This window comes from Archocentrus centrarchus, chromosome 6 (genome assembly GCF_007364275.1).
Source record: "Archocentrus centrarchus isolate MPI-CPG fArcCen1 chromosome 6, fArcCen1, whole genome shotgun sequence".
Classification (NCBI taxonomy): Eukaryota; Metazoa; Chordata; class Actinopteri; order Cichliformes; family Cichlidae; genus Archocentrus; species Archocentrus centrarchus.
The window spans coordinates 16,602,527-16,624,877 of NC_044351.1; the positions used below are offsets into that span (position 1 = coordinate 16,602,527).

A 22,351-nucleotide genomic window follows, 5' to 3' on the forward strand; every position below is an offset into this window, starting at 1 on the left:
TATTGACTATATTTTTCCAAGTTCTTGTTAAGCGAGGAACTGATATTGATTCTTCGCCTTGTGACTCTGATATATAACAAGAAGCCTGAGAAAGTTGTGGAATAACCCACAGAAGTAGACAGAAGTGTGGCGTAATAATTCCCTCTGTTGTTCTCCCAGTAATTTTAAAGCATTTAGTTTTGAATTGAGTTATAACTCATTTTTGTGGAAAGCCCCAAAGGCAGTGTGTCATTCTCTAAAAACGTGGGAAAAGCCTTCGCCGAGTCCTAGCAGCCGGCGGTGCAGAAGTGTTTATGTGTTCATTGTGTGCTGTTACCACATGCCCTCACTACCAGACAACTAGTGGACTAAGCATTGGAACTCTAGGGGATCAATGCATCATTGACCATGTGCCCGGGCCTGGTATTGATCCGTCCTTGTGCAGCCAGTTTGTATCTTCGCTCGGCCAGATAGAGGTGCCGAGACGATTAAGTGAAAGCATCTGCTGTGAGCAAGGGAGGATCTCCCACACAGTAGGGCTCAATAGAAGTGAAAATCTGCTCATCTCAATCACATGTCCTCTGCTTAAGATAAGTATCGAGAAGTTATTAGTACCCTTCCCCCGTCCAGTCATTCTAATCTAAGGAGCTGGAGAGTCAATTTCGCTGTAGGACTCTGAACAACTGTTCGTACAGAGCTAACAGCTGGATGTGTGCCCAGTTGGGATGTCAGGAATGTGGCCTGCAGCAGTGTTGACAACACATGGTCAGTCTGTTTCTTAGTGTTCACTTTGGAAGTCTTCCTCTTGTTAATAAGCCTGTTTTTCAAGAGTGTGTCAGCTGCCTTGGTCAGAGGACTTCTGCCTTCTGGGGTTCACACTGTACTGAAATATGAATTGGAACAAATAGAAAAAAATAACTTTAAAGATGAAAATTATGAACTTTTATGCCTCTTCTAAACTTTTTAAATCCTGCCCCATGACTCTATATTATTATTGGAATGCACTGAATTTTTTAAAGCATGATTTTTGCATTAAAAACTAAACCAAAATGAGAAATCGTGCTCTGGAAAGTTAGTGAAATTAAAACTGAATTGAAAAAAAAAAAATGAATGAAAACAAATGAAAAATATAAAACTATAATAACTCCAGTCGGCACCAGTTACAGGCTTAGAGAATAACCGCTTTGTAGTCTCAGCACGTATTGAATGAAATTATAAGTGGTTTTGCAAGATTGAACCAATTCATCATAAACTGTCCACTTTTGGGGGGTAAACCAGCATTCCCTATAATGTGCAGAAGCTGATGATATTCTCTCTGTGTACTGTGAAAACTCATTAAGTTAAACTTGCCTGCGGATGGATCAGTTAAAATGTCCACCTGTACATCTAACCAGCAGTAGGACCTTTGCTGTAGCTTGCCGGGCTGCATTTCTGCACTCCTCTCTTTGTGTGAGCTACAGCCACACACACACAGACACTGGGAATTGCATTTGAGCTACTTTTGTACGCTTTCTCCGTGTGGTTGTTCGCTGTTGTCTGAAAGCTGTATGCCCTCTAAAGTATACAGTGCTGTTCCTGCTTAACATTCTGTGCACTTCAAAGCTCCTCCGTGTGACAGCACAGCCCAGGGCTCATTCTCTCCTAATTGGAGGTTCATTAAGGACTTGGTGCGCCTCACGGGAACCCTGTTCATTGCCAGAGGAGCCTGTCTTTATTCGGATTTGGGGGTGTTTACTTGCTGTGGCTGATCTAGGAAGTCATGGAGAAATATGAAAATGGGTTTTTAATTGAGATAAAGGCTGATGTGGCATGCGTGTGGTCCCCCTAGTGTCATTGTCAGAGGGTATTAGTGTATGCACAGAGAGCTTAGAGTGGCATGCAGTTGATGACAAAACACACCTGCTCCAGCTGCATTGGGGAGCCAGGGAACGAATGTGTCTTCCCCAGGGTTCAATTACAGGTGATCATTTAGAGGGTCAATGATATTTAAAGGGGTCAAGCTACAACCCATCCAATCTCGAGAGGATTTCGTTATTAATGATCATTTGTGATTCAGGATCATGCTCAAGATGAAGTTGGTTATGTGGGGGTGGAGGATGGCGACAGTTTGGCGAGGAACAGACACAGTGTCCTTGTTGCTCTGATCCTTTTGTCCAGGGCAGTGGCTAGGGGAGTGAGGGAATATGGACTCATTTCATTAATCCTGCTGAAAGTGACATCTTCAAGGAGAATCACCCACGGGTGTGCTATTTATATATGGAGTACTTTCAATCCAGTCTATGTCTTCCTTATCTTTTAATTACAGTGGGTTGACACCACCATAATGGGTGATCGTGTAGATGCCGACCAAACGGACCTCTGGTTTTCTGAGTTAGGGATGAAAAAAAGGCCTGTAGCACTGTTACACCATTCCTCTGGCTCTTACTGAGAAGAATGTAGGTCAAATCAGTTCGTCCTCATTAAAGAGCTCCTGGCTTCTTTTGGTAGTGTGAAGTCAATTTAGGATCAGTTCACATCAATCCACCATTAAATTTATCCATGCTGAGTTCCACAGCCTAAGCTGACTGTGGATCAGTTTTCACCAGGAGTAAACAATTGGATCTTAGTGTGGGATGACGTTTTATGATGTCAGTTGCAGGAGATGTAGACGGATTTGGCATTTACTGGATACCTCAGGGCAAAGACTGTTGCTTAGCTTGTCAGATTGAAGACATACAATATTTCCTGCTTTAAAAAAGGCACATTGTTTACAGTGATAGCAACGCTTTATTCCTCACTGCTTTTTGTGTGTATTTGTAATGCTTTTTAGCCACACAACATATTATCTTAACACTAGCTTTGCAAAGCAGCACACCTGAGGAGGACCAGCCTTTAACCTAGTAACAATTTTTCAAATGTGATATAAGCCTGCAGCTCCTGGGGTGTGAACTATGTTTTCCTTGTCTACATCATATACACTGCAGAATATTCTGAGAGAGCCTTAGTGGTCTGATCTCTGCGGCTGGCCAGTGATCGATGAGGACCTGCGATCCCACAGGAGTCATGGGAAAGACCGGTTTGTTTACTCTGCACTTTCTCCAGGGTCTCAGTGGCACTTTGATTTATACTCTGCTGGTTTTCACCATAGGCTTCTTATTTGGAGCCTGTCTGGGCCCTAGTGCTGTAGCCTGTTTTATTCTTAAGTATTCAATGCATTTTAATGCATAAAAGAAAATTGGCTCCAGATCTGAGAGTCAGCTTGACCCTGAAATGGGAGCAAAGAGCAAAAGGGTGAAGCTGGAAAAGAAATCAGACATTTTGTTTGGAGAATGAGAAGTGAGCTGTGCCTTGAGAGTTTTTGCAGCCAGCCCCGTCCTACAACCCACCCCCCACCCCCGTTCTGCCTCTTCATCCCCCTGCTTCAGTAAATACAGTTTACACTCTTCATAGGGGCCCAGAATTGACAGGCTACAGCTTGAGGGATGAGAACAGGCCTTTTCTGATGCTTTTCTGTGAGACGGTAATGTATGCAAATCTCAATTAAGACCTCCTGTGCCCTCATTAGACCTTTCTGGGGCTTAGGAAAGGGAGGGGTTAATTAAAACCCATCTCAGACAATGAATCTGTTGGTTGCTCTCAGAGTACCACTAGGAGCGTAATCAATACCTAAGCATATTATTATGATTTACAGAAAGTGTTTAACCGTAGTTCTAAATCAATTTCCTGGGTCCGAGGAGGAAAGTGGTTAAAAGGGGGGGGGGGGGGGGGGCTCTGGCTGGTGATGAGAGGAGAAGTTCTCTTGTATCTATCTTTATTGCTCTCACAGCAGACAAAGACTGCCTTCATACCTTTTCAGCATTGTTCAGTTTCATTGTCACGGCAACTTACACAAGTTAACAATGAAGGGGGGGTCGGGGGTCTTTTCATGAAGCTCACAGAATGAAAAACAAACCTGTGTAAGCGTGCTGTAATAATAGAAAAACAGATTAGAAAAAGATATCAGTTCTGCCTTAATTATTCACCCGCTTTCTGTTCTTCTGTGTGAAATAATTGCTGCAGCAGTCAAAGACTGCTGGTGCCTAGGCAGAGCCTTGTGGTGGGTTTATTATACCTGAAAGCATGCGTTTCTGAGTCAGCTGTGTGCAGCATAGGCATGAAAGGGTCAAGGCAGAATCCCATTTGAGCGGCAGCAGAGGCTCTTCAAAGATGGACAAGAATCAAGCCTGACGTTGATCATCACAGCAGTTTTGCCGCTGCCTCAGAGAAGCACAGGGAGCACCCGGAGGAGTCCTTTGCCATCACATCAAGCAAAGGAAAGACTGCCTACACATTATGAAATTACAGCTGATGGTTGAGATGCAAGTGCAAATAAAAGAAGTGAAAAGAAGGCATTTTAACTTTTTTTTTTTCTTTCAATTTGCAGGTGCAGTGTGTAGCTGTATAAACCTATTTACAATTCCTCTGAGAAAACGCTTTTTAATCCGCTTGTTACCCAGCCTCAATCCTGGCTATCACTATGGGAGAGCAAATTAATAATCAGAAGTACAAAGCAAAGAGTGCCGATTCATTTCTGCCAAATAATTAATTTTCTTCCTTCACTGAGACTGCAATTATAGCTGCCCCACAGATTGTTTCCACTTCAGTTCCTGCAGAATACATAGATATGATTTCTTACACAGGGAGAAATATTTTCATCTGCAGCTTAAAAAGTTAAACATTTGCTTCAGTGGAGGCTTTGTGGTGGACGCAAACGCCGCCGCCACCTTGTTGTCTGCTAATGCAGGAGAGGTGTTCTTCATTAACCAGGAGTGCTTCTGTGATGGGTCTTCATCAAGCAAAGTGTGTTTATGTCAGATGGAGGGGTGGCAAGGCCTCTCATTACATTAAGAAGAAGAAGCAGCTCTATAGTGAAGGCCATCCCTGGTCGGTTAATGAACATAGAACCCCAGTCAGTCAGCATTTCCTTAAAATGCTCAGAGATGGACAACCCCTTGAGTCACACTAGCATAGGGACGCCATTTTTCCAGAGATGAGAAGAGCTGACAGCCAGATGACTTCGACAGCACACTAAAATGAGATGTGTCAGATTGGTTGACATTGGGCTGCCTAATCTTGTAGTTGCTCAGAGACTCTAGAGCTGGTACAATGCACCTAAAGGGATAATGTGAGGATTTTCATCTGAAATTGGACCAAATCAACTGACAAACGTGTGTGTGTGTGTGTGTGTGTGTGTGTGTTTGACTGACAGAACTCATTAAGAATGAGAGCAGGTTTTGGCAGAGTATTCCTTTCTTGGCAGTTTCAATGTAATGCTTATCCAGGGTTCAGGAAAATGGGAATACTGTGAGCATTTGGCAGGAGTCATTAAGTGGCACACTTTATGTTGTGTTTAATGTTTTTTCTTTCAGGGGCAGGGAGAGGCTTCGGCACGAGGGACAACCATGGAGGGGGACTGTCTCAGCTGCATCAAGTACCTCATGTTTGTCTTCAATTTCCTCATCTTTGTAAGTATTTTTCATCTCTTGCTCAAAGACACTTAATCTGGTCGTCTCTGAAGTTAGTGTCAATCTAATGATTTAAGATGGGCTCCTGTGTGCTCCCCGGCTGACTGACTAATGGAGCCACATTTGCATTTCATTAGATGAGGCAATCTTGATTCTATCAAATTCTCTTTTGATTAAATTTTAGTGTGCTGACACACATCTGAGGCACATTGTGCCATGCGGAGTTTGTGACTGGCACCTGAGTTTATCGGTCTTGATCAGACAATCAAGGGTAATCCTGTTATTCTGAAGCCATAAAGCGGGGGAGGGTCAGAGTAAGAAGGGTTGTCTCTTTTTCCTGCTTTATTAAGCACAACCAAACCATTTAGAGACTGTTTAGAGGAGCTTGCTCAAGGCCGGGGTAATAATGCAACCAGCAGAGCAAAGAGTGAACTTGACTGTCGGCATCACTCAGTAACAACTTTTGTTTTTTTACTGCTTTTTTTGGTTTTTTTTTTATTGTCTGTCTAAGGCCATTTCACACTCATGTTAACTCAGCAGCATTTTTTTTTAAAAAGCCCAGCCCTTTCAAAATGGCTGCCTCTTCTCCTCATACGTGGCAATCATTTGCACAAGCCCCGGGTCTCTCCCTGTGGAAGAAGGGGATTGTGGTAGAAATGTTGGAAGCTCAGATCTAGACTCCCCCAACTCAATACCTTCTTTTCTTAATCACATGAGTCACCTCATGGTGGCTGCAGATAGGGTTTTAGTGAAAGGGAGGATGGGAGAGGATGGAAGCTCTGTGTATTTCTTTAGCAGGTGGGGGGTGGGGGGGTGGGGGTAGATCAAGTAGTGTAGCTCTATCCACCCACACCTCCACTAAGGCATTGGGACTCTACAGATATTCAGTCTTTTATTTTACCTCTGCCTCCAACCTTTCAGATATTTGCATAACTAACAGTGGGGGGGTGGGGGGTCACTGTATGACCTCTGGTTGAATCTTTTGTGTGTTGCTGGGGATACCAAGCTACTGTACCTTCTGAATTGCCAGTTTCTATTTTGTCTAACTCTTGTATCCTTTTCCTTTTTCTTCATCAGCTGGGGGGCTCTTTCCTCCTCGGAGTGGGAGTGTGGGTACTGGTGGACCCCACAGGGTTCAGGGAAATCGTAGCGGCCAACCCCCTGCTATTCACCGGTGTCTACATCATTCTTGGTATGGGAGGCATGCTCTTTCTTCTCGGCTTCCTGGGCTGCTGTGGAGCCATCCGTGAAAACAAGTGTCTGCTCCTCTTTGTGAGTTGGCTGACAAAGTTGAAGTGTACTTGTTCTTGAGCATTTTTTGTGTGTATGCGTGTTGTTTATTCTCCCTGTCAGTTTTTAGGACTGCCATGCTTGAAACAGAAAGCCAAAAGAGCAAAATGCCTTTACATGTTATCTTTGTGCTTCAGTCTTCATCCATAGTTAATGCTGAGTGAAGTGGGCACCACCAAAATGTGATTTTTTTTTTTTTAAGCACATCAACATGCACCTTTTTTTTTTTTGGCTCTTATCCACCTTGTCATTCTCTGTCTCACCTTTCCCTTTTTTCCTTTTGTCTTATTGCAGTTCTTCATGCTCATCCTCCTGATCTTCTTAGCAGAGTTGGCTGCTGCCATCCTAGCCTTCATATTCCGGGAGCATGTAAGTTTCTTAAAAGTTCACCCCACCTTTGATCACAAGTCTCCCGTAGGACTGAGTGTCAAAACTTAAGGCTCAGATTCCTACTCTTTAGTCTTTGTATTTTCGGGCTAATTTGACAATTTTATTTGACAGTGTTCAGGTATTGTGTAACTGTTTGTATTTATAGCATTGCATTCCTATAACCCTGTTGTACTTTTGATGGGCAGTTCAAAAACAGAATCAAATTCTGTTCAGCAACCGGAGTTATTCTCATTTATTCTTCTTCTTGTCAAAACCTGTCGCATACATTACTCACTATGCTTTTGACCGTGCAGATTTAGCCTAATCTAGCCTTGAGTCCATAGCCCCAAGCAGATATGAGCAGCAGATCTAGTGGTGAGCTCACTTCTTTGTAATGCCACACCCCAAGATTATTTTTTTTTCCCTATTTTCAACAACAGCTTCTTCAATGCTAATTAATCTTGCCTCAAGTTACACCACTTAATGCAGACTACCTGAAGCTCCCACTGGAGCCACAGAAGGCTTCATACATTTTGCACATACAGTGCAGCAGCACCACCAGATTTCTCCAAGCAGACCTTAATGTGTAAAGTTGATTCAGTTCCCTGATCAAATGACACCCAGCCCTGGAGTTCAGTGACGTTATCTGAAGTAACAGATATTATCTATGTGACACTAACCAGTGCTCTGTTGCTTCAGCTGACCAGAGAGTACTTCACCAAAGAGCTGAAGAGACATTACCAGGGCTACAACAACAGTGACGTCTTCACCTCCACATGGAATGCCATCATGACTACAGTAAGACCACAGCACGCATGGCAGAGAGCTGACATAATGCTGCTTTTACCAACTCATCCTTTCCACCAACAGTGTGTGGAAGCAGGGAGGTTAACAGCCACGGCTATATTTTATAGATAAATCCCAGACATTTAGGTCAATATTCATGCTGGATTGGTGCACACACACAGTGGACCACAGGCCGGTGCGCAAATGGGCACTCAGCAATAAGGGCTTCTCCTCCTTTTCTCTCCTCTCAGTTTGACTGCTGTGGGGTGAACAGCCCAGAGGATTTTAAGGACAGCCTGTTCAGGATGATCAACCAAAATCATGTGGTGCCAGAAGCCTGCTGCCAGCGTGCCAGTCAGCCTGCCGAGTCAGCCTATATCAGCCAGGAGCAGTGCTTATCAGGCAATATGATGTTCCGCAATAATAAGGTAACTTTTCACATCTACCATGTCAAGACCCCCTCCACACACACACACACACACACACACACACACACACACTTTCACTTCAGTCTTCTAAACCTCCTCAAGGCTTAATTAGAGCTGAAGACAGTTGAGGGGTGACATCCAGGGACTAGCTGACTCCTCCATGGCTGATTAGTGCTTTTCTGTGTTTTGGGTGTCACAGTAGACCATCTTACTATGTGGTGCAGCGTGTGTGTGTGTGTGTGTGTGTGTGCGCGTGTCTCTGTGCGTGTAAATTTTACACACCCCCTGCTTGCTTCCATGTGCACAAAGGAAGCCTTGAGTGTAATTACAGTGAAAGCTGATAGGAAGAGGTTTTTTTACTGCAGTCTCCACCTGTTGTTTTTCAGGCCATTAGAACAATGAGAGATATCCAGAGTGTGCGCCTCGCTCTGTTCATTCACACAAAGAGCTCTCATTATGAGCTAGTGAGGCTGGAGGCCCTTCTTCCCATCCATTCAGCCAGGCCTTTGTTCAGACTCTCACTCAATTGAAGCTGTGATGTTACTTTAATTGTCTCTGTAATTCTGCAAGTTTATAGCCTATTGATTCTCTGCTGAGTGTCACATCTGTGTGTCCACAGGGTTGTTACTCTGCAGTAGTCGACTACTTTGAACTGTACATCTATGTGGCTGGAGCCCTGGCCATTGTGGTGCTAACCATTGAGGTAGGAGCGAGTTGTAAAATATGCAACTTTTCTTTGCTGCCTCTGTAATCTGAATATTCATTTCAGAAATTTGCAAGGTTGCTTTAACTTAAGGCTACCTGAATATGCCAGTGGCATGTGAAAGCTTTTGTATGGCAAGATCTCCATCTTGTGGTGAAATTCAGTATCACAGGAACGTAGCGGTCTAGGGCTGTCATGTTACTTAAACAGCTCGTTAAAAGGATGTGTTTTCCCTTTCGACACAGGTCTCTTTACCAACATGCAGATCAGAAGAAGTTATTGCATTCAAAATGCACCAATGTATCCAAAACATTTGCTACACATCTAAGAGACACTGACATTTGGCTCCCAAGGAAAAAACAAATTACTTGACATGGATTTTTAAGTCACTTTTATTTATTGACTGTCAATAAACTCTATTTAACTGAAAGTTAACTTTTTTAAAACTAAAACAGTTCCAGAAATGAACTTGTCTTGCGTCCCTGTGCCCCCTCTCACCCTTTTCCTCACTTTGGTCAAATCAATAAATTTTTCACAGAAGAAGTGGAGCACTGTTTTTTTTTTTTTTTTTCTTCTTTTTAATCTTGAATTGAACTGTCTGTTTCTGTCTGTGTGCTAATTTTTTTTCTTTCCTTTATTCCTCAGCTTTTTGCCATGGTTTTTGCAATGTGTCTCTTCAGGGGAATCCAGTAGAGCTGCTCCATCCATGAACTCTTTTTTTCTTTGTTTGTTTTGTTTTAAAAAAAAAAAAAAAAAAAGGGAATTCAGGAGAAAAGAAAAAAAATGGACATTTGTAAATTTGTGGATCTCTTTTTCTATTGGCTAATTGGTAGAAAAACAAACTCTTGTACTTCACAGCTGGACTTTTGAGGTACTGGGTGATTAAAAAAATACACACACACATATATAGAGACACACAAACCATTGACAAAGTGGGAGACTAGAGAGAAAACTGATGTAAAAACATTTGTGTGCAAAGTGGAAACAGTAATTTGTGGACCAGGTCTAGGGCAGACTGGGTGTAAAGTGGACCGGGGGATGAGGACCAGGTGAAGCCTGAGCAGAAGGCACTGCACTGACTTTTGGATGAAGAATATTTATATTAAGTAAAGTTGGCTTGACTGTAAAAAAAAAAAAAAAAAAAATGTGTTTCTTGTAAACTCTGGCTGTTATCCTTCCCCCTTTCATACTGTAAACTGTAATAACCTTCCTCCACATGCCTTTTTTTTTACAGCCACACTTCTTCAATGCTGTATTATATAAGCTCTGTTTATTTGTGTGTGTGTGTGTGTGTGTGTGTGCGCGCGTGCGTGCGTGTGCGTGTGTGTGTGTGTGCGCATATGTATATACTGGATGCTCTTTATGAATGTGTATGAGCCTATTTGTATGCATGTGAGCTTGTGGCTCTCCAAGATCTCTCCCAAGCTTCAAAGCCAGTTTCTCTCATTTTTTTTTTCTGTTTGTATGGTGATGTTTTATTGCATTAGTGGTTAAATGTGGTTCTTGGTGGTGAAATGTATGTGTATGCATTTGTATTAGATTCTTGAAAAGTAAATTACATAAATGGCATTTTACCTGACTGTTCCTGTGTGTCTTTTTTAAGCTGGTTGCACACCCTTTTTTTTTTTTTTTTAAATTAAAAGGGTAATACTATTTATAAAGACTCTGGTAAGTAATAATAATGCATCCTAGCATAATGGAAGCAAATGTTTGCAAGAATTTTTTTTTTAGCCAGTCAACTACATCATCCTTGTTGTTATAGTAATAGTTCAAAGTCCACTGTAATTTTGTAATTTTTAGGACACATATGGCAGTTACACTTCAGTGATTGGTGAATTTCTTCATAAAATTATTCTCTTTACAACTTCTTGACACTTAAATTATGGGAAAAAAAAAAGAGAGAGGGTGGTTTTATCTGCTGATAAAAAGCATAAGCAGATGTTCTTAGTCCATAGCTCTTGGTCTCGCTGTTGTAATGAAATCATTCTCACCCCTAATACCTTAGTGCATTGATTTTATTTACAAAAAAAGAAAAAAGGGTATGAATTAGAAATGCCTGTGGACATTGATCCATTGCAGCAGCTTTAGAAAGTGGCAGAAGAATGCATCAAAGAAAGAAAAGGTGAGGCACGAGGAACGTGATACAACACAAGCAACAAAACCGCATTGTAGGAATATGAAATGAAAAGCATTGTGTAATTTGTGCGAGCATTAGTACAGAGCAAAGACACTAACGACAGCACATGCATAATAAAGGAATTTAAAGTTCCTACATACATGAATTTTTATCTTTTGTCTGTTAGATCTATTCTCATTGTTTTTATACAGTCTTTTTTATTGCATCTTACTGCATATCCTTTTATATGCTCCTCACAAAATAACACATGATGAAGCTCACTAAATATCAGGGATTTATTAGCATGTTGGCATTACGTATGCTATAACATTGTCATTTTATCAGCAGGCAGCCTGTGCCACTGCATTTCCCAAAACAAACCCACAGTTACAGCAAAATTTAGCCAAAACATCGACATAAGATCATAGCAACTGACACGTGATACCCAAACAAAGTATTTAGTCTACCACAGGCTAAAATACTCATCCTGTAACCATGCAGTAGTGTTGCCATTTGTACCACTAACAGCTAATCTTTCTATTTGCATATGCAATATGCACAATGGCTATATTGTTTGGCCTGTGAATGCACAGGTGCACAGACGTGAGGAGGAGACATGTTAATTTCTAAAAGGTGGAAATAACTTAAAGGTCTGAAAAGTGAAGTAAATGCAGAAGTGTGTTATGTCTTTGTCTAATTGTGCTGTCATGAACTTTTAACATTTAACATGCTAACTGAGGCCTATGGAGTCTGAGATGGAGCTGCTGCCTGTGACCTTTGCTCCGATGTCCACTCCTCAGAAGGTTGTGACATTGTGTTAAGACACACACACACTGAAGCAAACGGCTGAAAACTTCTGCTCTTATAGAGGTGCTCACACTTGTTGATGATCACTTATTCAAATGCATTTAATTAGCAGCTCCTAGCTGCTGCTTACCTTCTTAATTCCTATGGAAGCAGTAAGGGTGTTAGGTTCAGACCACTGTTAAATAAAAGAAGACACAGAAACCCGTAGTTGATCTTTGTACCTGCAGGGAGAGTCTCAGTCAGCCAACACGTGTGTGTGTGTGTCTCCGAGTGAGAGTCTGACTTCCTTCTTCCTGCTGGCTCTTTTATTTTAGCATCACGTGAGTGTGTGGGGGTGTGCGTGTATGTGTGTGTGACGTCAGGAAACAGGCGTGACCTGCTTTCCTCACCTGGAGGGTTTGGATATGTACGAGTATGTTTTGTGCTTACAATCTGATTGTCATGTGCATGTTTATGATGAACACATTGTTATACATAGAAAAACAGTTAAACGCTTATCTATTCTTACAAAGGGTGTCTTTGGTTTTTCACACACTGCTTCTGTATTTTGGTGTCATTTCTGTTTGATAAATAAGGACAGTGTAATATGTTATGTGATGTTGTTCAGCTTAGGTTGTATTTACCTACTTTTAAGACATGCTAAGGACTGAATTCTTTTTATTATATTTTGCTTTGTAAAACCTAAGAGAGGATATTTTGTTTGGTTGGTTTTTTTTTTACCAAGACCATAAACATAACAGCAAATCAGGTCCATTGTAAGTAAAAGAACAGTACATATATATATTTAGATATTTTTAAAATACAGTGCAGGAAAAGGGGAGTTATAGTTTTAGGGTAAAATGCCTAATTTCCATTAATGAATTTGTAAAATCCAAGTAAAAAGTTGATTATTCTTTAAGGGTCATAAAGTCATAAATTTATGAGAGAGAAAAAATGACAGTCTCCAAGGTTAGATTTGCAAAAGTGTTTGCTTCATTTTACAAGATTGGCTCAGTCTAATCATAAGACAGATGCTGCCACTTGCCTACAGTCTTCCACTGCAGGCATAATACATTGTTATATATTTGACAATATACTGTAGAGGTGCCTCTACCTCAGGAGGTAGTGCAGGTTATCTACTGCTGGTTCAGTCCTTGGCTGCTCTAGTCTGTATGCCAAAGTATCCTTGGGCAAGATACTGAACCCTGAGTTCATTGGAGTGTGAATGTGTGTGAGTGTTAAATAGAAAGCACTTTGGCATGCATGGAAAAAAGTGCCTGAATGAGTATGTATGCATGAATGAGGCATGTTGTAGAAAGTACTTTGAGTGCTTGAGTAGAAAAGCGCTATACAAGAACCAGTCCATTTACTGTTTACCACAAAGCACACTTTACAATTGGATTTAGCAACAATGGCATTCTTGTGTTTTGAGAGCAGTATCACCATCTTATTACAAGATGTCAAAAGATGCAAAGTGGGTGTACGCAGAGAAAAAGAGTGAATTGGAGTAGGTGATAGCTCTGGGCATCAGTAACTAAAACAAAATGGATATGCATACTTTACATCCTCCTCACTCATGTGTGCGCATGCCATTCCCTTTTTAGGGTTCCATTATGATTAGGATTATCTGGGTGGTGTTATTTAAAAAAAAAGAAAGAAAGAAAAAGACAGCCAGTGTTTCTGTGAGGGTTTTTTTTTTCAGTCCCAAGATATTCAGTGTTTTTTTTTTTGTAAATCTAACACTTTATTATCAGAAATTCTTGGACTAAAACCACCACCGACTTCATCTTCCAATTTCTACCTACTACCTCTGTAATACACAGCTGTATATGCCACATGTTGAACTAGTTTTTCTGCAGCTCACTAGTTGTTATGGTGGAAATGTAGCTGTTATTTCATAGAGTGTGTGTATGACTGACATTAGGTTTAAAATGACTCTTTTCACCTGTCATCTGACAAGTCTTAAAGCAAACATTAAAATACTTTTTTTAGACCACAAATTTTGTGAAACCAGACCTGCACATATAGTCCTTTATAATTTTATAGTCATGTTACTGGTGCAGTCGTTCAGTGCAGCACTCACTAATTTCAGGTCAGACTGAGGCATCCTATTGTTTTTACATCCAATCAGAGCATGTTGAACATCACTTAAAAAAACGTGAATATTTTTACTGAGTGACCTGATTTGTTTTACACTCTTAGTATACAGTTTCTCACATATTAGATGGTAATTTGTGTTTACATCCTCTCTTTATAAATCATTTATGTTGCTCAAAGTCTCTCGAAAACTCACCACAACCCAACATATGATCACAATTTTCCTAATGACCCTGTTAAAAGCACACTTTTACACATGCATGAATAATTGTTAAGCTTAAAGTGTGCCAAACAATGACCTGCTGACTTCTTTTAGTTTCGCTGCCTCATTACCATATACTGGAGCTCATTACTGCCACCTCAAATAAAAGAAAAATGTGCTGCTTTGTTTCTTGTTCCAAGAATGCCAAAGGCATTCAAGAATGGTCACAAAGAGTAACCAGTGGTGTTAAGTGACTTGTTACCAAACTGAATCGGTCCAGGTTAAATTTTGCGATCTTAAGGGAATGCTATTTTGGAGCTTTTTGAAACTAACAAAATTCCTGTCCTCTCTGTGGTTCTTATTCAAGGAATTTGATATGTATGATCTGTTCTTTGAGAACAAAAATACTCTTAATCATCTTACTTAGAATGTTAAGTTTTATCCACAAGCCATCCGTCTGCTCAACTCTGAGCCCTAACTGGACTATTATTGCACTATGTAAATATTATAATCTATAATTCCATGAAAAAGTGTGTATAGTGTATAGTATATAGAGTATAGTGTATAGTGTGTATTACTTATTTTTATTTTTATTTTTATTCTTCTTATTTATATGTGTGTGTATATATGGTTGCAGGTACAAAATACATTTCACTGTGCATTGTACTGTGTATAACTGTGCATGTGACAAATAAACACTATCATAATCTTAATCTTAATCTTAATACAGGGTTAAATAATCCCCTAACTATATAACACTGCGCAAACGTCTTGAGCCACTCCCCATTTCTTTATATGCTGCTTGCAATGAGCCAGATTTTTTATACTTTTTTAAAGCAGTCTTTAAAGGCCTGTAAAAGTTTTTCTTTGGACATTGGCTGCTTTTTCACTCATTTTCAGTCCGGTCCTTGTACCTGACAATTTTCAAAGAAATCACTGATAAATTATTCAAACAAGAGGAGACAAAACTCAAGGGATGAACCAGTGTTGTGTCTACAGATAACAGACAGCTTAGCAAAGAACTCATTTTAATTTGTATCTTTAGGCACTTTGTTACTATCACATCATTTGTTCACATTTCTTCTTCTTTCAGAATCTACAAAATATGCCAAACACAGTTTGATAGGAATAAAATAGTATTTTTGTACCAACAAGGTGATTCCCAAAGAGGTACTAGCTGAAAACTTGGCATATCTCGGCATGATGTGCAGGGTGTACTTGGAAAATCTGAGGGAAGTGTACAAGTGGAGGACAAAAGAAGTATCAGGTACAGTAGCCCTGAGAGGTCAAACACATTGCAACTCAGGAAAACACCAACAAATGGAAAAATGCTGCAAAAGCACACAAATAAAGAAAAGAAACAAAATACAATAGAAGTGTATTTGGGGAGCCAATAAAGTGACAGAACAGCCGTGGAAGTGACAAACCAACAGTAAATAGCAGCTAATAGCAAACATGTATCTACAGTATTGGATCATACAATTAAAACACGTTACCTTGCAGCTTTTTCTCCCTCACATCATCGATGAATCCTTCGCCTCTTTTCTTCTGAGTGCAATCTTTCAGGTACGGTCACATCTGCAACTGTCATATTATTGTCGTCCCAAACAAACACTTCCATTGTGTTTTGTGAGATTTTTTTTTTTTTTTACTTCCCCTGTGTTTTATTCAACTTCTGTTGTGTTTTCTGTGCTTTTACAGCATTTTTCTATTTGCTGGCATTTTCTTAAGTTTCAGTGCGTTTGACCTCTAAGGGCCACCGTATATTGGTCTAAAAAGAAGGAAAGGAAAGAGGGAGAATAGAGTAATGAATCCAGAATAGATTTTTTTTTTCTTTTTTTTTGGGGGGGGGGGGGGTACAAAATAGAATTATGAACAGAAAAAAGTACTGTCAGATTTTGATCCACCAAGCAATACCATCTGGAAAGCATCTGATTGGCAGTTGATTTGTTTTTCAGCAGGACAATGATTGCACTGCCATTTTCCTAGCAACATATAAAGTAATGAGGGGTGGTTTAAGGCTTTTACACATTACTGTAGGTGTTAAATTAGTTGGAAAAGTCCAATCCATGTAAAACGTTTTTCTTTAAGCAACTTATTTTAAGGCAACAGTCATTAAATTCACCACTTGAGGGCAGCAGCATTCTTACTGCTCCTCCATCCACTTCTCTTCAAGCTACATTTTCCTCTTAAACATCAACAATAAGGGGCTGTTTTATCTATAGGTTAGATTTTTTATATTTAAAAAATAAGACTTTGAAGTAAATTTGCACTTCATGGCATAAAGCATTGCTAAAAAATATGCCTGAACACCATGAAATATGACATGACTGTGAGGCTGGGCCCTCAAATTGAAATGGTGTGCTGTTTTAAGTCCATTTTGCATTTGACCTTCTGTTAACAAATGAAGCAACAGTAGCAGTTTGTGTGTAATGGTGCCCCCTCCCCTCCTGTGCTCTCATTTGAAATGTTCAGATTCAGGATCTCAGTTTCAGGATCTCAGCTGTGAAGCCTCACAGGTGGTCAGCACAGCAGTTCCCTGGCAGTTTACTCTTTGCAGCACGCTCGAGTTGCATCGTGACATCATGTGTTAATGCAGCTCCAAAGAGCACAGCATTTATGGTGGCATCAGTAGACAGTGTACTGTGACATTTATTTTGCTATCCTTCTGCTGCTCTGCATCTAGGATATCATAGCGCGAGTCATATTTGGACCATGAAATCAAACTGAAAACAGCTGAAATTCAAAATCTGGCAAAGTCCATTAAAGAGCGCTTTCATAAAAGGGAAGAACACCAAAAGAAACATTTTTGCTTTGAATTAGTGAAATGAATTGACAGTTTGTGGTAAAACTGCTTTCAATATGTGATTATTTTCCATCTTAATTGTTGCTGCCAGGATAGCTTTGCAGAGCTTTTGGATTTTTTTTCATTGTAACAAATCTTAGTAGAAGAACAAACACTGTAAGACATGTATTTGAGAATGCTCCTTTGTTCTCCAGTTATGAATTACTTGGGTTGGAGTTGTAGCCTTTCTACTGCTGTTGTGTGAAAGCTCTTAAAATATTGTTAGTTTTATTTGTAAGTAATTTCAAAGGGTTGATACTGTAGTATTCACCTCTTTCTTCAGTGTAGGCTTGCAGTGCCACATATCTTCTTTCCTCATAAAAATTCCTAAAAGGAAGGAGAGAGAAGGAGTGAAGGATGGGGGCGAGGTGGGGCCGAGGGGTTCCATGTTCAGTTTGTTTTAGCCCTCTGTTTGGAGAGGAAACTTTCATTGCTTGGTGATTTATGGGTGGTTAGCCTCCCAGGGGAATCAGAGAGTCTTTTTCCTGCATGTAATAACCCACTCTTTAGCATAAAACTTGAGTTTCTCTTTTGCGTTTTGCTGATCCAGTTTGAAAGGTGTTACATCCGGTGCGGAGCTGAAGTGTTCAACGAGAAGTCCTTGAGGACAGTTTAGCAGAAACTATACCAGGGGAGATGATTCACATCTAGCCACAAAAGCCCTTGTGAAAATGTGAGAATCTAGAAAATGCATGTAACAGCATAATAAGTTCGATAATGCTCTAGGTCCCTGAGCCTTATTGTTGTGGTATGGAACATCATAACTGTCCCACAGAAACAGTGGTTTTTGGACTTGACCAGGCAAGACTTATGACGCACAATGTGGTGCCCACGACCCAACATGAAACAGGAAGTAAGAGGGAAAGGCCAGAAAATTAGTCTACGGGGATGACTTGTTTCTCAGGCCAAGCAACACCGCTGACTTGAGAGATCTGTGACTCACTTGTAGAGCATGTGTTTTCAGTCCGTAGGACAGATGACTACAAATAGATGGCCCCAGCTATCCCATGTGAGAGGACCACAAAGTGGTCTATGGTTACAAATGAGTAAAATAAAGTTTAGTGGCCAGTCATGAATCTGCTGATAGCGAATGCTGAGGCCTCCTCTGTATTCGTATCTTTGTCTTTTTTTTAGTTTCTCTGTTTGTCTTGTGTTTCTGCGTTACAAAGTTTCCACACAATTTGAGGCTAATGCAGTGCTTATCCGTATTAGCGTCGCACCTTGACCTTCACTGTTGAGCCATCATCTCTGCCTGTCAATCACCTCCAGAGTGGCACGGTGCACATGAGTCTTCGAGAGGTCAATTGTTTTGTATGTCTGACCTTTGAGCTCTGCAGCAGGAGGGCTCCGTGCGCAAATGCACTGAACAAAGCAGGGCCTGAACACACAATAAATCAGAAGCGCGCTTCACCATCCCCATATACACAAGATTCATAATTGGAAGCATATTGCTGAGGGGAGAGACAAAAGGCTGCTCCAGTGCAAAGAAGTCGAGGGGTTAAAAACATACTAGGCTGATAGCAAAGCTGAAGGGTGTTAGGGTGGAACTGGCAGTCAGGCTTTCACTATGTTGACTCAGGCAGGGTAAAAACTACAGTAATCAACACAGTGACTCATTCATTGCTACAGCGTGCCAGCTCACAGTCAAAGCATGTTTTATCAGTCATATTATTATTCATGTTCTACCACATGTGTCTAGTAAATGCAAAAAGCTGCTATTATAAACATAAGCAGCCTGCTCTTTTAATGTAATGCTTCTGCAAAAATGCCCTTTTATTCTTGTGTCTCAATGGTACGTGAGTGCTAGTTTAACCCACTAACCCAGTTTTTACTTTAACGCTGTTCATCTCTTTTTAGCCTCCCTAAACCTTCACCCATGTGCCAGTACCACTTTAAATCCTTTGCCTCTCTATTTATGTTAGCATGTCAAAAAGCCACACTAGACATTTCCACACTGTAATAAACTAGATTTTATTAGTGAGAATCAGGGAATGATGGGAGCTGTAGTGAGGCCGTCTCCATGGTTACAGACCACAAAGATGGCTGGCAGGCGGCTGGCAGGCCATGGTGTATTTTGTGGCCACTATCAGCTGATGGGAACATAGGCTGAAGGCAAATCAGGTTATACTCTACCTTCCCTGACATCTGAGTATGCTTGACAGACACATGGAGCTTTGTTTAGGATTTCAATCCAGAGTTTTGTGTTTTTAAGTTGACAAATTTGTTGCAGATATTGCTCAGATGAGCCTTGGTAGAAGGTGTAAATGTAAATATAATTTTATTTACTATCTTTCATCATGATTACTTCCCATATTCCCCAAAAGGTTTCACAACAACACTAAAATTATGGTTTCAAAAAGATTTTATGTACTAATGAGTGCTGCCGAAAGATGAAGGGTTGGTTGTCTTTCATATCTACAAAAAATACATGTTGCTGCTGGAGATGAGAAAATGCATGAAAGACAGACTCTGCTAAGATTAAGATCATTGCCACAGGAGGAGCTTTTCTTTGTTTTGATTTTTTGCCAGATCATATTTTTGCTTTGTAGCCTGGCAGTGACCGCAGATTAACTGTGGTCCATAGTTGGGAATCTCCATTTCAGACATTAACCCGAGTACCAAATGCTGAGTTTGCCCGGCCTCACTCCTAACCAATCACAGCAGATGGCTGTCTGCTCCCTGAGCCTGGTTCTGACAGAGATTTCTTCCTTTTAAAAGGGAAAAGTGGAGTTTTTCCTTCCCACTGTTGCCAAGTGCTTGCTCATAATGGGTCATTTGATTGTTGGAGTTTTCTCTGTTATTGTAGGGTTTTTGCATCACAATATAAAGTGCTTTGAGGCCACTGTTGTTGTGATTTGGTGCTATATAAGTACATTTGAATTAAGTGAAGACAGAGAATAATATTAAGTTTAAAACCTTTGAAAAAGTCCAACATTTTTTTCTTTCTTGCAGACAAGACATCTTATAAGAAAATACATGCTGATCAGGTATAACCACTGTGAATGTTCTCTATGAGCATGAAAAGAGTTGAAACTGATCTCAATGATAGTTAAGTTAAAGATAATAGCAAAGGCTGGCTCATAGCCAGAGACCCCATTAGAAGGAGCTCAGGGAAGGCAGGGATGTATGCTTCACCCTCCCATGCTTCTCTCTAATCTCAACCCTGAGCCCTAACCTCCTCCCACAATTATCTCCTACTGCAAACACAACAACCTGCAACATGTCGTGATCTTGTGCACGCACGACACATTGATTTCTGTTGTTCTGAGTAAGGTTTTAATTAGATATCGCAGCAAGTCACAAAATTTATTCTCGGCAGTATCATCCTATTTCTCGCTTATGCGCTTTCTTAGTTTTCCTTCTTGTAGAGCCTACTAAAAACAGATGTCAGCTCTCTTAGATCATTCATTATTTATCCTCGTGAGAATTAGTTTCTTATGTGTGTCAAAAATCTTAAATCTGAATTATTTACTGCGACATTTTACTGGACAAAATGATGTATGACATGTTCCTTCTTCTTCTGCTGCCCACTCCTCCGCTCAGTCATGCTGATTGGCTGTAACATTGACATATGGCCACAACAGGGGACGGCTTCTGCTTATACTTCCCATTGGCCAGAATCAACAAATCAGTGTCTTTTGATTTACAACATGTCATTATTTGAGTGAGGTATACTTTGGTTTTAGAGCAGCAAACATGACCGGTGTGAATTTGCATGTCTGAGCCTGTTAGGAGTGAGTCTTTTTACTGGTCAGCATGCATGTCTCTTTGCTTCGCCTCCAGTCCTTTACAGTTTGTAGGAGTCTCTTCATTGGTCCAAAAATGTGTGGAGAAACTTGATTTACAGTACAAGCAGCAGCTTTCTTTTCAAACCAAAAGGATCATTTAACAGTGTAAGTGCCAGCTCTAAAATATGACCTATAAGAGATTTTTTGCTGAAAGCTGATATAAGCACTCATTTACAGCCTTAGCCTTGCTAACGATGGCCCTTAATGAGCAGCTCAAGCATCTACTTGTTTATTAGAGCAGACTGACTGACAGGTCAACTGATGGAAAATAAAGTAGTGAATGAGGAATTGGATCTGTCCCTTCTTTGCCATATCAGTGGGGCCCTAATGTAGTGGGGTGAACTTTGAAGTGCCCTAATGGTCTTCATGGTCCCTTAACCATGCAGGTTTCTATTAGGGGTGTCAGTGGAGCCTGGCTAGAGCAGCGTGACCTATTAGGTTTAATGAGTGCTGCTAAGGGCGCAGTGGGCTGCTCTTCTTCCTCTCTGTAAGTGTTTATTTATCTCATCTAGCTGGGATTTAGACAGAAGGAAAGTGCAGAGGCAGGAGTAATGTCTCTAAAGCGCACGGTCCATTTTTTTTCCTGTGGGTCCCTCTTGGTGATAAATGACCAGTTATTGAGGGGAAGTTTGGCTGGATTTTCTGCTTTCGTGCAGTGAAAAATCCAAAGGAAAGACCAAAACAACACTGAATTTGTTTAATCAAACATTGTCTTTGTAGTCAAATGATGATATTCCTTATTCCTCTGATCCACAGATTTACATTGTCAAAAAAGTATTCACATATCACAATTACACCAACACTCAGCTACCTGCAGAAAGTTTGTGATTTAAGACTTAAATTAGAGTTGAGTGTCAAAGACAACTAAGAAAGTGAGAGGGTACTGAAAGGCTTAGTTACAAATTATTGATTGTTAATTTTAAAGGCAGCTGTCGGAAAACTAGAATAGAGCTGTTTTTCAGTTTTAGTATGCTGTGCAATGTAAGAGCACTGAACGGCTTTGCAGTGCTGTTTTAAAGCTATGGTTTGGTTAATTGATCAGGTTGTTCACTAATCTCAGGGTCTATTCCAGGCAATTTCACATGAACTTCTTGACCAAGTGTCTTTGGAAAAGACCGGATGACAGGGCAGTAGCATGGATGGCAGCTTTGCCATCCATGCTACTGAATGAGAAGCACATCTGACTTACTCTGAAATGTACAAGCCTGCACAGAAGTAGGTCTTCTCCTACTGCGCTCCTACTCATGATCTCCAGTTCCTCTGCTAGAGATGGAGGCTTTACTCAGTGACAGCAGGCTTCTCTTGAGTTTTACCATTGTAATGTGATCGAAGTGCTCCAGTCAGCGCTTGTGCCACAGTGGAAAAGTAAGCATTTGTTCCCGGGAGCAAGCAGAAATGGATGTGCATCAGTGCAATTTTTTTTTTCCAGGCCAAAAACCAAAGCGATGGCATGATGTGAATTGGCACATCATTTTTTTT

At 40.6% G+C, this 22,351-nt stretch overlaps 1 protein-coding gene across 4 annotated transcripts in view; it reads left to right on the plus strand.

Annotated features, from left to right (window-relative positions):
- The window catches only part of tspan18b (tetraspanin 18b), a 33,430-nt gene extending 22,813 nt beyond the window's left edge, over positions 1 to 10,617 (plus strand). For all 4 annotated transcript variants that reach the window (XM_030732458.1, XM_030732457.1, XM_030732461.1 and 1 more), the window contains exons 3-9: positions 5,367 to 5,462; positions 6,540 to 6,734; positions 7,047 to 7,121; positions 7,821 to 7,919; positions 8,159 to 8,335; positions 8,955 to 9,038; positions 9,684 to 10,617. In XM_030732458.1, the coding sequence (XP_030588318.1) occupies positions 5,367 to 5,462; positions 6,540 to 6,734; positions 7,047 to 7,121; positions 7,821 to 7,919; positions 8,159 to 8,335; positions 8,955 to 9,038; positions 9,684 to 9,731 (774 nt within the window). In that variant the 3' untranslated portion in view covers positions 9,732 to 10,617. The remainder of the gene's footprint in view (positions 1 to 5,366; positions 5,463 to 6,539; positions 6,735 to 7,046; positions 7,122 to 7,820; positions 7,920 to 8,158; positions 8,336 to 8,954; positions 9,039 to 9,683) is intronic.
- Positions 10,618 to 22,351: the final 11,734 nt, after the last annotated feature.